This window comes from Herpailurus yagouaroundi, unplaced genomic scaffold, assembly GCF_014898765.1.
Source record: "Herpailurus yagouaroundi ecotype Mexico unplaced genomic scaffold, PumYag 199, whole genome shotgun sequence".
Classification (NCBI taxonomy): domain Eukaryota; kingdom Metazoa; phylum Chordata; class Mammalia; order Carnivora; family Felidae; genus Herpailurus; species Herpailurus yagouaroundi.
Window position 1 is genome coordinate 14,698,010 of NW_024412430.1, and position 13,411 is coordinate 14,711,420.

The 13,411-nt window shown below is 45.8% G+C and overlaps 1 protein-coding gene and 1 long non-coding RNA gene across 3 annotated transcripts in view; one reads left to right on the forward strand and one right to left on the reverse strand.

Annotated features, from left to right (window-relative positions):
• The first annotated feature begins 2,646 nt into the window (after positions 1 to 2,646).
• LOC121013688 (uncharacterized) lies at positions 2,647 to 12,876 on the forward strand. Of its 2 annotated transcripts, none has more exons than XR_005782860.1 (5): positions 2,647 to 3,546; positions 7,182 to 7,286; positions 7,915 to 7,990; positions 8,235 to 8,558; positions 12,775 to 12,876. It is a non-coding gene; the product is annotated as an uncharacterized LOC121013688 (long non-coding RNA). The 2 variants fall into 2 exon arrangements; XR_005782861.1 differs by having other exon boundaries at positions 2,647 to 3,187.
• LOC121013687 (histone-arginine methyltransferase CARM1-like) overlaps positions 12,689 to 13,411 on the reverse strand; it is a 108,494-nt gene continuing 107,771 nt past the window's right edge. The window contains exon 12 of the mRNA XM_040449447.1: positions 12,689 to 13,367. Coding sequence (XP_040305381.1) covers positions 13,358 to 13,367 — 10 coding nt within the window. The 3' untranslated portion in view covers positions 12,689 to 13,357. The remainder of the gene's footprint in view (positions 13,368 to 13,411) is intronic.

Here is a 13,411-nt window from a genome sequence, read left to right on the forward strand (position 1 = left end):
AGCCCAGTGGACACCAATGCGGGTTTTTTTGTTTTTTTTTTTTTCCCTATGCCCCATGTTGTCTACGGACAAAACAGGTAGGATCACGTTGATTTAAGTGCCCAAGCTTTGATAACGGACAGATGGGGATTCCAAGCAGGGCTCATCCACACACTTGCCACGCGGCTTTGTGCAAGTTACACATCTCCTTGAGCCTCCGTTTCCTCACCGATAACGGTGAGGTCTAGCTCACTCGATTGACGCCATATCTAAAGAGATCATGCCCACGAAGCACTTACTTCCTAGAAAGCCTCCCTGAATTGTTTGATAGGCTGGAGGTTGAGAAGGAAGGGGAATAAGACACAGCTTTCAAGGGAGGATAGTGAGGAGTGGGAGGGAAGAGACTTCAAATTCGGTAAATTACCCATTTAGCCAGCCTTCTCTCAGGGGATTCTCAGGGGGAAGCATCTGTTGGGTAAACTGTGAGGTGAGAGTCTGGATCACACAGAATGATAAAAATGATGGAAACATGGGGGAACAGATTCCAGCTCATTGTAAGTGGTAGCTTTCTAATGATAAACATTGTGAAACAATTCTCGACAATGAGGGAGTGAGTTTCCCAACACTGAGATGATACAAGCCAGAGATGGATGGCCCTGTGTAGGAAGTGCCATCATCAACAACAACAACAACAGCAACAACAAAAAGCCTTCAGAGGAATGAACAAGTGAATTTATGCCGTTTTGCTCCTACTCATCTGCCTGACCTTGATGTGTGAGAGGTTCAAGGTGAGGGCGTCTCTTTCTCCTCCTCTTAACTTTCATCCTCTCCTCCAGAACAATCTGCTGCTCCTCTCATTGTCTGAGGCTTCTCTTCTGAGCTCCAGACATGCATTCTATTGCTGACTTCACTCGGATGGCCCAGTTCCCCAAGTCCCAAGCGGACCCTATGATCTTCCCCCTGGTCCCCTCCAATCTGTGAGCAAAGACTCAAAGGCACCTCGCTTTCAAAGGACGTCCCTGCTGGGTTGCGAGGGGAAAGACAGAGACCGTACGGTCAGTAGAGGGAGATGTCAGATAAGAAAAGAATCTCATAGGCCCTGTCAATACGATTTTAAATCCTTTTTTTTTTTCCCCCTTAACTCAAAAAAAGACTTTAAAATTTGGTATTTTATGAGCTCCGAAAAAATTAATGTTGTTTTATAACTTCCGACAACGTATTTTCTTTAGTCGGGCGGGTTCTTTGTGTTAGCGTGCCTTCTGCAAGCCAAGTGGTATTTGCATGTGGGGTTTAGCATCCACAACACTCACAGTCACTCATAGGTAGCTCTGTTTTCTCCCTGCCACTCGTTCTGCAGGGTTCACCCCATGGAACCCAACTGGGTGTGCTGAGTCCAAGCCATACACGACCAGAGAGACAGATCTGAAGAGGAAGACACATGCCACAGGCCAGAGCCCTGGGTTTAGCAAGATGCTCCCTCTGGGTCTGGGTGTCACTGCCTCTCTTTGCCACGGGCCATCCCTTAGAGAAGCACAGAGATCCAATCCAGCGAGCGTGTGGGGTCAGCCCAACTCTCGGCTCCATTTTGTCCCCATCCTAGTATTTCTGTGTTATTCTATCCAATTATAGTTTATATTATATCATCACATACAACTTATCCTTGGAAATCAATGTAAATTCTTTCGGAAAAAGGCAGGGTGGATGGATGGAAGAGTGCATGGGTGGACGGATAGATAGACAGAAATATAATTTTTTTAATGTTTGTTTATTTTTGAGAGAGAGAGAGAGAGAGAGAGAGAGAGCAAGGAAAGGGCAGAGAGAAAAGGAGACACAGAATCGGAAGCAGGTTCCAGGCTCTGAACTGTCAGCACAGAGCCTGATGCAGGGCTTGAACTCACGACCCATGAGACCATGACTTGAGCTGGAGTCGGATGCTTAACCGGCTGAGCCACCCAGGTGCCCCAGTAGACAGAAATACAAATGGATACACTTCCATCTAGGAAAAGGGCTATTGGTAAAACCTTGCCATTTCCATTGATTCCACTTACAGTTCCCCTCTCTTTCTCCCTCTAATTTAACTTTCCTTTGCACTCATTCCCTCTCCTGCCTCCTGTGTCCCATCCCTGCTCCTGTCCTCATTTCTGGACCAGGGTAGGACTTGGGATAATTACAGCCTACAAGCACTATTAGCACTGTCCATAAAAAAGAAAAGAGAAAACAACAACACACCCTCAACTGTATACCAGTAGTGCTAGGCCAGTCCTGATCTCATTGACAGCTTTCCTACTCTTGTTTCGTGGTCTGCATTTTGGAGAGCTCACCTCCGCCTTGTGTCCTGCCCATGACGGCCTGAATCTAGTTTTCTCCAAGAATTCAGGTCAATTTTTACTGGAGGCATTTGGGTACAACTGCAATAAGATGGATGAGAATTCTGTAGGGAGGGGAGTCTTGAGGAGGGAAACATCAGAGGAGAAAGAAGTCGTATTAGCTTCTGCCAAGAAAAGTCTCATGTTGGAAAATTCCTGTAGACCAGGGATAAAGTACTAATGCCTACACACACACACACACACACACACACACACACACACACCCCGGACTTGTCACATTCTAGTCATGACACTAACCCTCACACGTGCCCTTATGTTTACCCCCAAGTTGGGGAGAATCAACCCTCAAGTCACCCCACTTTTGCTCATCAGGACAGTGGCTTCATCCGGGAGGGAAATACACAAAAACAAAGCCTACTGAGTCCGTTCAACAGTGGAGGCTCATCACACGGCAACTAAGAAGACTCTCATTCAGTAAACATCTATTGATCACCTGCTGTATGCAAGGGACTCTGATAGGCAAAGGCAGTGAGGGTGGAGAGTAGAAACCCAAAGATGTGTTCGAGCCAGTTCCGTGAGACTCTTTGTGGAAAGTACCGTAAAGAAAATATTTATGCAGAATTGGCAGATCAAAATCACCAGATGTGGTGAATCATGGTTTTGCTTGGCATTCATTGCCATGACATGAATCAAGCAGAATTCTTCCGCCATTTGTATGGACATAGCGTGCATTTCAGCCTCTGAAAAGAGAGATAACTATGGCTACTGGTTCTCCAGGAAGTGTAGTTATCATCAGTGAAGCCCATTACTGAGTCATCAACGGCTAGGAAAATACTTATTCCCAAACCACTGGAAGAGGGACCAGGTTGGACCGGGAGCTGGTAAGTGCTTTTCCAGGAAATCGGGGAAGCAGCAGCAAAATGGGGGGGGGGGTGTCGATGGGAATGGGTATCAGGCATCTCTCTCCAGGAACGTGGCCATAAGACAGGCTAGACAGAGAAGCCTAAATGTCCTACTTATTTTCTGGTTTATCTGCCGTCGTGATATTTTAATCAAAGCTATGTATTACCGATGTAATAAATGAAAGAACAAACAACCTTCTCTGGCCAGACAGGTGTCCAACAGCCCTCAGTCTTGAACACTTCGTTACAGGACCTCAGTCTGGCTTGACCCTCCTCCCACGGAGTGTCTCTCTTGAATTGGCAATGTCTTCATTCTTGCCTCCCTGGGTTCGGCACAGGTAATGCGTATTTTGTGCTTTAGCACCATGGTCTGCTTCTGCTATTTCCTTCTGTAAGAACCTGTCTGTTTCCTTCCTGTTTCTAAGCTCAGGCAGTAAAATCATTCCATTTTGTTCTCTCCTTAAAGCCACCATCACCCCTAACATATTATGACAGTGTACATAAAAGTGCTTTATACACAGGAAAGCAACGTACCGATGTTAATTGATGTGATTACAAGGAGCTGTTCTAAGCATCTCAAGTTGATTTCCAATCACAATTCCTGTTACCAGGTCAAATATGAAATCAAACTGCCCTCCTTAGTTCTGCGATGACTGAGCCATCCAGGCACGAAGCTATTATGACAGCTGGGAATCATTTGAAAATGAGCTTCACTTTGCTTGGCATATCAGATGATAATTTTAAAAACTGGGCCCGATTTTTTTTTTTTCAAGTATTAGAATTGGTTCGCATTCAAGAGGCACAGGCTCCCTGCTAGGAGAAGGGCTCAGACACGGCAGCTGCTGGTGGGACATCAGACCAGGAACATGGGACCTGGTTACACAATAAACCCTGATGTAGGCATCCAAGGATGGTCAGCCAGGAGGGAGACATTTGCAGTTCAAGGCCAATTTTGACAGGGGACAGGTGGTGATCTTGGCAGCTGACGGACTTCAGAGAGAGCTGGCCAAGGCACCCCGTGGGTGTGCTGGCAGGAGGGCAGAGCCTTCCCAGAAGTGCTGGAAGGGATGGGATTATGGCGAGCAGGCACATCACATCAGTGATGACTAGGTTCCGTGACAGTCTCTGGGAACTGGCATCGGAATGCTTAGGCACAAATGTCACATTTCCTATTTTTGTTCTCCTGGGAACCTTCCCCCTCCTCACAGGTTCACCCCATTCAACAGATGCTCCCAGACATATGAGAACTCAATTTAGACTCCACGTATCATGCCTACTACCTAATAAAAAACTTTCCCAAAAAATATTTAGCATGAATTCAGTAGCTGTTAGGTGAAACTGTAAAAATCCACTTCCTTCCATGTTGTCAAATTTCTGGCTTTGTAGATGCAGAAGAGTACGCAGGGCATAACAGCACTTGAGTCAAAAGACGGAGAAAGGAAAGGATGCCTATGTATTTGCAGGTGTGTGTGGAAAGAAGGACGAGAAACTTACATTAGTTGACTTTGGACACGTGAACGGAAGGCTGAGGGACAGGGGTCGGAAGGAGACATCACTGCACCTCCATTATACATTTTGAGTTTGGAACCATGAGACTATATTGACAATTCAAAAATTAAAAGAATTCCCAGCATTGTGGCCATCTGTCATCCTGCTTTGAATTGCTGCTCACGTGAGGTCTCCGACTTTCTTACCATCGCTACTCACCTTCTTGATGGTCAATGCCTTTTGGGGGACATCATAGCATTGTCAACGACTGCTCTCATGTACGTGGAACTGTTCCGGTTTTGGAAAGAAAAGATGACACTTTTTTCTTTCTCCTTTTGTCCATATCTCTCCAGGGCATGTGGTTTAGTCTTACTTTAAGTGGAGATTTTGGTAGGCAGAAAGTTGTGCTCAGGGTAGTCTGGCAGACAGTTATATGTTCCCAGACGTGAGGCGAAGATTCAGGAAAAGATTCCAGCCCACACGTAGTCTGTAAAGCTCAAGATGGGGCTCAAGTCTAACCAAAGTTGGAGGACATGAGATTACGCATGTTGTCAAGGCAGATCTGGATACAGGGACTCAGCTCTCACCCCATTTTTTTTTTGCCATTCTGCACATCCAAACTCTGGGGGAGAGCTGTCTAGTTCTACTTTCTCTGCTTCGTCATTCTTCCCTCTTCACTCCCACAAAGCAAGTTGTTACTTGTTACTTGTTCCAATTGCCAAATCTCCATTTCCATCATATTTGACCTGCCAGCCATATTGGGCATAAAGTGCTCTTCCCTCCTCTTTGAAACAAGTTCTTTTGTTCCATGTCACGCCAGCCCTTTGACCTCACTGGGCCAACTGCTCAGTCTCTCCTGATGACCCTTCCTTTTCTAAGTTTTACATGTGAGAGTTCCCAGCTCTTGGTTCTCTTCTCCTATCCATGCTACCTTCCAAGGGACCACAGCCAAGCCAGTGCTTGAATTACCACCCCTAATGCTCCATGACTCTCCAGCCCCTATCTCCAGACTCTCTCCTCCCGAGTCCACATGCACACATCCAACCACTTGCTTGATAACTCCACTTCGCCATCAAGTGGCCCCCTCCAACCCCACAAACTCACAACAGAACTCTTGATTTTCTCTCCAAGACCTGCTCCCCACCTTTTCCATCTTCGTAAATAGAAACCAGTGGCTCAGACCAAAAACCCAGGAGTTGATCTTGATTCTCTTTTTCCTCTCCTACTACAGCCAATCTACCAGCAAGTTCTTAAAATTTTTTTTTTTTAATGTTTATTTATTTTTGAGAGAGACAGAGACAGAGCACAAGCAGGGGAGGGGCAGAGAGAGAGGGAGACACAGAATCCGAAGCAGACTCCAGGTTCTGAGCCATCAGCACAGAGCCTGATGCGGGGGGCTGGAACCCACGAGCTGTGAGATCATGACCTGAGCTGAAGTCAGATCCTTAACCGACTGAGCCACCCAGGCGCCTTGTCTACCAGCAAGTTCTATTACTACCATCTCCACACCAGATCCTGAACCTGGTCACTGTCAACCTACCCCAACACCCCCTCTCTCATTTGTTTTACTGCATCTGGATTTTCCTGTTTCCATTCTTACATACACTCTGCTTATCAAAAGCAACCAGAGTGAGCCAGTAGATGGGATAGATTCGGTCCTACCCCCCTCAGCTTCGAATTTCCGAATTGCTGTGAAATGTCTGAATTTGTTCCTCTAAATCTTGAGGTGGCTTCCTCTTCCCCAGCTCAGCACCCAGCACTTTGGTGAGGTTCCTCTGAGCACTGGTGCCCAAGTAGCAACCTCCACGGCCCTCCACATTCCCTTCCCCGCCATTATATTCTTCACGGCATTCTGCACATTGCAATATTCTATGTATTTCTTTACTTGTGTGTCTGCTACATGTATCCCTCCTGCCACCATGTGCAAGGGAGACTTAGCCTATCTTGTTTATTTGTGTATCCTCTGAGCCCGGAATGATGCTGTATTGGATTGGATGGGCTAAATAACACCGTGATAAGAAATGCTCCCAATGCTCAGTGGTTTAAGACAACAAAGGTTTGTTTTTGCTCAAACTACATGTATAACATAGGTTGACAGGGGAGTTCTGAGATAGTCAGGGACTCAGGCTGAAGGCAGCTTTATGTGCAGTAGCTTCCACAATTACTGAGGAAGGAGGAGGAACAGGCCTGGAGAATCTCACACCATCTCTTAAATGCTTCCACATGGAGGTGACGTGCATCACTTCTCACATTGTAGAAGCCATAGGGAATCACAAGGCCATCCTAACTTGAAGGGTCCTAGGAAATGTGATCCTCTTATATGCCTGGAAGCAGAGCACTGGAAATAGTGGTAGGTGGCACTTTCATCCACACACGAGCAAACCTAGTGTGCCTGATTCTGAAGCTCGCAGTGGCTCCGTGTTCGAGAGACTATGGCCCTAGAGTTTTTGTGTTCATGAACCTATTCTTTCACCCTGATGTCTAGGCATTTCTTAACACCTGGGAAACTGTGCCAGGAGCCTCTGGTGCTTGTGAGGTGTAAGTGCTTCTGTTGTGTCCCCCACATAACTTGGATCCTGGTCAGTTACAGGTAAGTGGGATGTCCATAAATTATTTTACTGATGACATTATTATAACAATGATGAAGTATGTTTTTAATGGGGACAATATACCTTACATATCTAAGTAATGTACTCTTCTTTCTTCCTTAAATCATCATCCTTTGTGATGTGGGGCAAGAGAGGGTGAATAAATGGAGGGATGGACACATGAATGAGGTGATTTCTTTAGCGAGATGATGTGTTTAAAATTAGGCTATTAACACAAGGTGGGTTTTTCTAAATTCCTTTCGTAAATGAGGGACCCTGCCAAGAGTTCCTTCTGTAGAGAGGATGCTATGCCATATTGGAGAGCTAGACCTTGAGGCTGCTGCCCAAAGGTAGAGCAGAAGATTATGAAGTAGGAGAAGGAAAAATTGCGGAGGGGAGAGAGTCTCGCTGATGGCGGTGGTCAGGCATGTGGGCGTTTCCTTCTTGTAAGTGACAGCACAGAGCTTCTAGAAAGTATATAAATGTGAGACTACGAGAAACTAGCAAGAATCCATTTCCTATGATAATATACTAAGAGCTACATGTAATGACCCAGGCACTGTCATGTCCCTCATACACAATCATTTCTTTCAACTCTCACAAAGAATCCTCCCACTATTACTTCAACAGATACAGAAAGTGGAGCTGAGAAGGTGTGTGACTGGCCCACGTCTAGCTAGGAAGGACAACCAGGATTTAAACTCAGGTAGCTCTGGGGCGCCTGGGTGGCGCAGTCGGTTAAGCGTCCGACTTCAGCCAGGTCACGATCTCGTGGTCCGTGAGTTCAAGCCCCGCGTCGGGCTCTGGGCTGATGGCTCAGAGCCTGGAGCCTGTTTCCGATTCTGTGTCTCCCTCTCTCTCTGCCCCTCCCCCGTTCATGCTCTGTCTCTCTCTGTCCCAAAAATGAATAAACGTTGAAAAAAAATTAAAAAAAAAATAAATAAACTCAGGTAGCTCTAACTAAAGAGCCCAGACCTTTAGCTCCTGTGCTAATAATGTCATTTTCATTAATAGTCCTTCTAGAGTTTAGTTGATTTGCATGCCCAGTGTCTCTTCTTCCCTGAATTCCTACTCCACACAGTCACAAAAGAGACCCATCAATTATGTTACTCGTCCAATCAAAAAAAAGGAAAACAGGCTCCCCATTGCCTGTCTGCAGGATAAAGTCCCAAGTGTCCATGGCATACATTTAGGAAAGGAGCTACAGAAAGGGACATGTCGTACAGGGAGGAATTACCCTCTTCACTGCCCAACTTCTTCGCCCATTCCATTAGGTAAGTTCATCCATTCAAGAAGCCTTTGTTGGGGCACCTGGGTGGCTTGGTCGGTTAAGCGTCCGACTTCAGCTCAGGTCATGATCTCACGGCCCGTGAGTTTGAGCCCCGCGTCGGGCTCTGTGCTGACCATTCAGAGGCTGCAGCCTGTTTCAGATTCTGTGTCTCCCTCTCTCTCTGCCCCTCCCCTGTTCATGCTCTGTCTCTCTCTGTCTCAAAAATAAATAAACGTTGAAAAAAAAAATTAAAAAAAAAAAGCTTTTGTATAATAGCATGTCTTAAAATTGTGTCTACCTTCTCCATGCATGGATGTTCCATTGAAACAAGGTACCACACCTGACCTCTGTGGCCAGGGTGTGTGATCAATGCAGGCTCATGGGGTTCTGTGCTCAGAAGGGTGTGGGGCTTAATGCCCTGTGGTCATCATCTTGAAATCCACAAATACCTTTATCTTTGAATTGGTGTTTTGTAAGTGAAATATGCTGGAACCCTGGAGCCTGCACCCGGGGCTTGAAGCCTTATCTCACAGGTGGTCCCATGTCCCTACTGCCCCTCTGGGATGAGAGCTCATCCACCCACCAAACTTCAGGCTCTGCCTGCCTCCCATGTCTCTGCTCCTGCCCCTGAATACTGCAACAACCAGGTGGGGGTGGCCCAAGTTCTGCTACATTCTGCTCTGCCCAGGTACAGGTAGGGTCAAAGTCAGGCACACATCCTGCTGCTTCTTGGGGTAGGGCAAGGCAATGCTAGTCTCTGCTGTGGGCTGATTTGATCACAGTAAGTTCAGCGGGCAACTCCATGTGACCTTCTCACCCACTCCCAATCCTGGGAAGTTACAATCTCTTGGGGGCCACCTATCGACTGAAGGTCAGAGCAAGAGGCCCATGAAATGGGAGATTAACTTATCTACCCAGACCGGTGTCTGCATCTTCTGTTTGCATAGGGCTGTACAAATTATGTAGCCTGCTCTCTTACGATTCTCTGATGTGTTCCTTGAAATATAGTGGAAATGTCAAGTCATAATAAAAGTGTGACATTAATGTTACCTCCAAGGGTGCTGAGTGCAAGACACTAACAATTTAATAAATTTGGGCTTTTGCACTGACCTATGTTAATGTGTGATTTTATGCTATTTTGCATGGCAAGAGAAGCTTCTCAGAATTCATTTGATTGTTAGATCAATGTGAAAATGCATTATCTGCCTGCCTTGAGCATGGCCAACTGTTGACCTCTTCAATTAAGCAGACTTGAGAATGAAAATCCAATTACAATGAACAAACATTTCTTGAACACTTTCTGTGTGCAAGGCCCTATGGCCAGGCCTTGTGGGGAATAGGCAGGTTTGTAAGATGCGTTATTTTTAGAGTGCTTACAAGCAAGAGAGGAGGTCGAGATATGCGCGTGGGTACCGACGGTAACCCACTCTTTTCGCTTTATCAAAGCAGAAGAAATGGGATTAGTCAAGCTGGGCTGTTTTTAGGCAGTACCCGAGAGCAGGAAATGCCAGTTCCTTGATTTATGTCCATCTCCTCTCTTTGGGACTAGCATTCTACTTTTTTTCAGTTTCTGTCCCTTGGGAGAGATGAGTCTATCTCCAGCTCAGTGATACAGCTTCATTGGCTTCTCTCTCCTTGCAGCAATCTCAGGACTCTCTTCAGTGATTGGTTTAGAGATGGCCATGTGACTCGGTTCTGGCCAATCAAGCATGAAAGCAAGGCTCTGGGTTGCTTTTGGAAAGGCTTTCTTAGTAGAGATAACTTTGTGGTTAAGGGCACGGTCCCTGAAGTGGACTGAAGTTACCAGCTGTGCGTCATTAGGAAAGTTACGTCACCTTATTTACCGCCATTTCCTCATCTGTTAAATGGGGTTAAGGATAATATACACTTAATGGGGTTGTGATAAGGACAAAATTTAGTTAGTATCTGTAAAGCTCTTAGAAGAGCATCTGCTACATACTAAGTGTTGTGTTAACTACCATAATCATTATTTTGAGAGGAGATGCCAGAAGCGATCGTCTCTTTCATGACTCTGGACGTCCGTGTGTCTGGACGTGACTCCGGTAACTTGCTTCACGGCCTTGCGCCTTTGAAGGGGGCTGGCCTAGGAAGAAGGAAGAGCCTCAGTCTTTGATGAAATCACCGAGATACTGTCATCGGTTCTTGAATCCACTCTCCCTCTGGACTTCTTGTAAGGAGATATGATACATGTATTGCGCAGGGTGTTTTCAGTCAGAGCGCTGTGTTAATGGCATCGAAGTTGGCTTCCTGGTATATGTCCTGGAGTTCCTCAAGTAGTGTGACTTCCAGGTCCCACAGGTGTGCTGGCTGTGGGCTATCTCAGAGCAGCTCCTGACCCCAGTTCCTGCCAACAACGTGGTTCTGGCCTTATCTTAATTATGATGGGATGGCGTCACGAAAGACTGAGACTTCCAAGATTTCCCCAGATCCACAATCTACTCTTGATATTCACAGCGAACACACTTTGAGATCACTTTCAAAGCTGTAGACACTATGGCAATGTGATTTCCCCACAAGACACAATACATTGACACTTAAGCAATCGCCTTTGAATCTTAATAATCCTATAGATCGGAGGACAGGAATAAGTAGTAAAGTTACTAAATTTTCCCACTAAAATAAACTCTACCCTACATTACATCATTTTTTAAAAAGCAAAACTAAGAACTTATTTACATTTCCGGATATAAGGTAAAAAGAATGAACAAAATTTTTAATGTTTTAAAAAAAATTTTTAATGTGTATTTTTGAGAGAGTGAGTGAGCGTGAGTGGGGGAGGGGTGGTAGAGAGAGAGAGAGAGGGAGACACGGAATCTGAAGCAAGCTCCAGGCTCTGAGCCATCAGTACAGAGCCTGATGCCAGGCTTGAACTCGCGAACCATGAGATCGTGACCTGAAGTTCGAAGCTTAACGGACCCAGGCACCCCAAGGATGAAAAAAAATTTAAGGAACACATCAGGAGAGTTATTGATTATAGAGAGATGCATTCTCTAAATGACTAAAGGCACTCACCCACACCCACAGTTATATATATATACTGCATACTGTATATATTTTGTGTATCTGTATCGAATTTGTGCTTCAGCAAAATTACAAATTCATACAGACTACCTATCTTTGGGATCACTGAAAGATTGGGAAATACTGTCCATTTTTCTGCATCCTTAAAAGTCATGCTTTTTAGCTCTTGTGCCCTCTTGCAGAGACTGACAATATCTTCCTAGAGGGTGGGCTGAGAAGGACTGTGAGGGCCTGTCTGGTTGGGTGGGGAAGAGTGCTGGGGTCAATCAGGGATGCCTGCCCTGGGTGTGGGTGGGACCGGTGGCACCAGCAATTTAGTGCTTTCTGTGATGGAGGGTTTACTGGTTTCTGCCTATTCTGCTTGAAAGGCAATTACAAGGTCGTCGGGCCTGACTCCACAATTACAATGACTCTCAACTTCAGGATAAATTTATGTACCTAATCAATGTACGTGTATTGAGCACCTTTGATGCATGGGTGTGCCCTTAGGCATCGCAGGAAATTAAAAAGTGACTCAGACTCACTCCAACCCACAAAGAAGTTGGTTAATAGAAGAGAAAGGTGTGTGTGTGTGTGTGTGTGTGTGTGTGTGTGTGTGTGTGTGTTTAGGGTCCGGGGTCACACAGAGCTGCAAGAAAGGGTTAGACCAAGGGAGGGACAGGAGGAGAGGTGTCGGGGTGGGAAAGAATCCTTTTTGTGAGCGTGGAAGGTGGGCAGCGACACACGCTGGGGAAGGGGCAGTGGAAGGGAGCCCCACAGTGATGTGAGGAAGACTGTTGGGCTGGATAGAAGGGCAAGACTGTTAGAAGCAGAGCGGCACAAAGGAACAGAGCAGCCGGGTGGAAGGCTCACAGCCGTGGGTGACTGGCTGCCTGGGGAGGATATGGGAACTTCCAGGTCATTCCAGCTCCCTGCCCCTCCACAGTGAGCGGGCTGCCGGGGGGGCTCCATTAGCTCGTGTGCTGACGTGACATCCATTTTTATCAGAGCTGTCGGGGTCAGGGGAGAACCTGCCCTTCGCAAAGATCGTCTTTTTATCACCATTTGACACGTGACATATGAGAAAGTCTTCAAGTAAAGGAGAGGCCTCCATGGTATCTCGCACTGTACGTTTTTATTGCAAACCTAAGAGAGCTGACAAAGATTCCATCCATCTTTATTTTCTTAACGGCACACAGAGTCATCAGATATTGCCGATGAAGCGCATTCCTGACACCGTATTATTCCCCTACATGAATAAGGCAGAAATTCTTTCACGCGTGGCTGCGCTGGAGATGAGCTGCTGATGTGCTGAAGATATTGGCGAGAACAGCTTAAAATGGTCAAGCGAAGATCACTCCTCACATGCTCTTAGGTTATGTCATACATACGCGTTCATATAAACATGAGGTAGGGGTTTGTTAAATTCCCATTTTTAAATACGTCAAAAACGAAAGCAATGCTGTGGGCTTTACCGAGATAGTGATACAGAGAAATCACACATTGAAAACAAACAAAAAAAATATTTGTTCAGCTCACATGCAGAAAGCTGTAAAGAGCCAGTCTAAGAAGCACCAAGGAACAGACTTGTCAATAAAACTAGGAGGCACATTTTAGAGTCAGGGGGCAAAAAAAAAAAAAAAAAAAAAAAAAAAGAATTTAAATAAACCTAATCATCCTTGTAAAATGCAGAGTGCACGTTTGGAACGTGAAATCTGAACCTGGATGGCGAGGGGCTTCTCAGGCCTTCATTTGACTTAGTGACTGCCTTGGGACTATCTTCTAAGCAAACCTAAAACAGAGAAGGTGATTTCTATGATACAGAGTAAGTCAGTC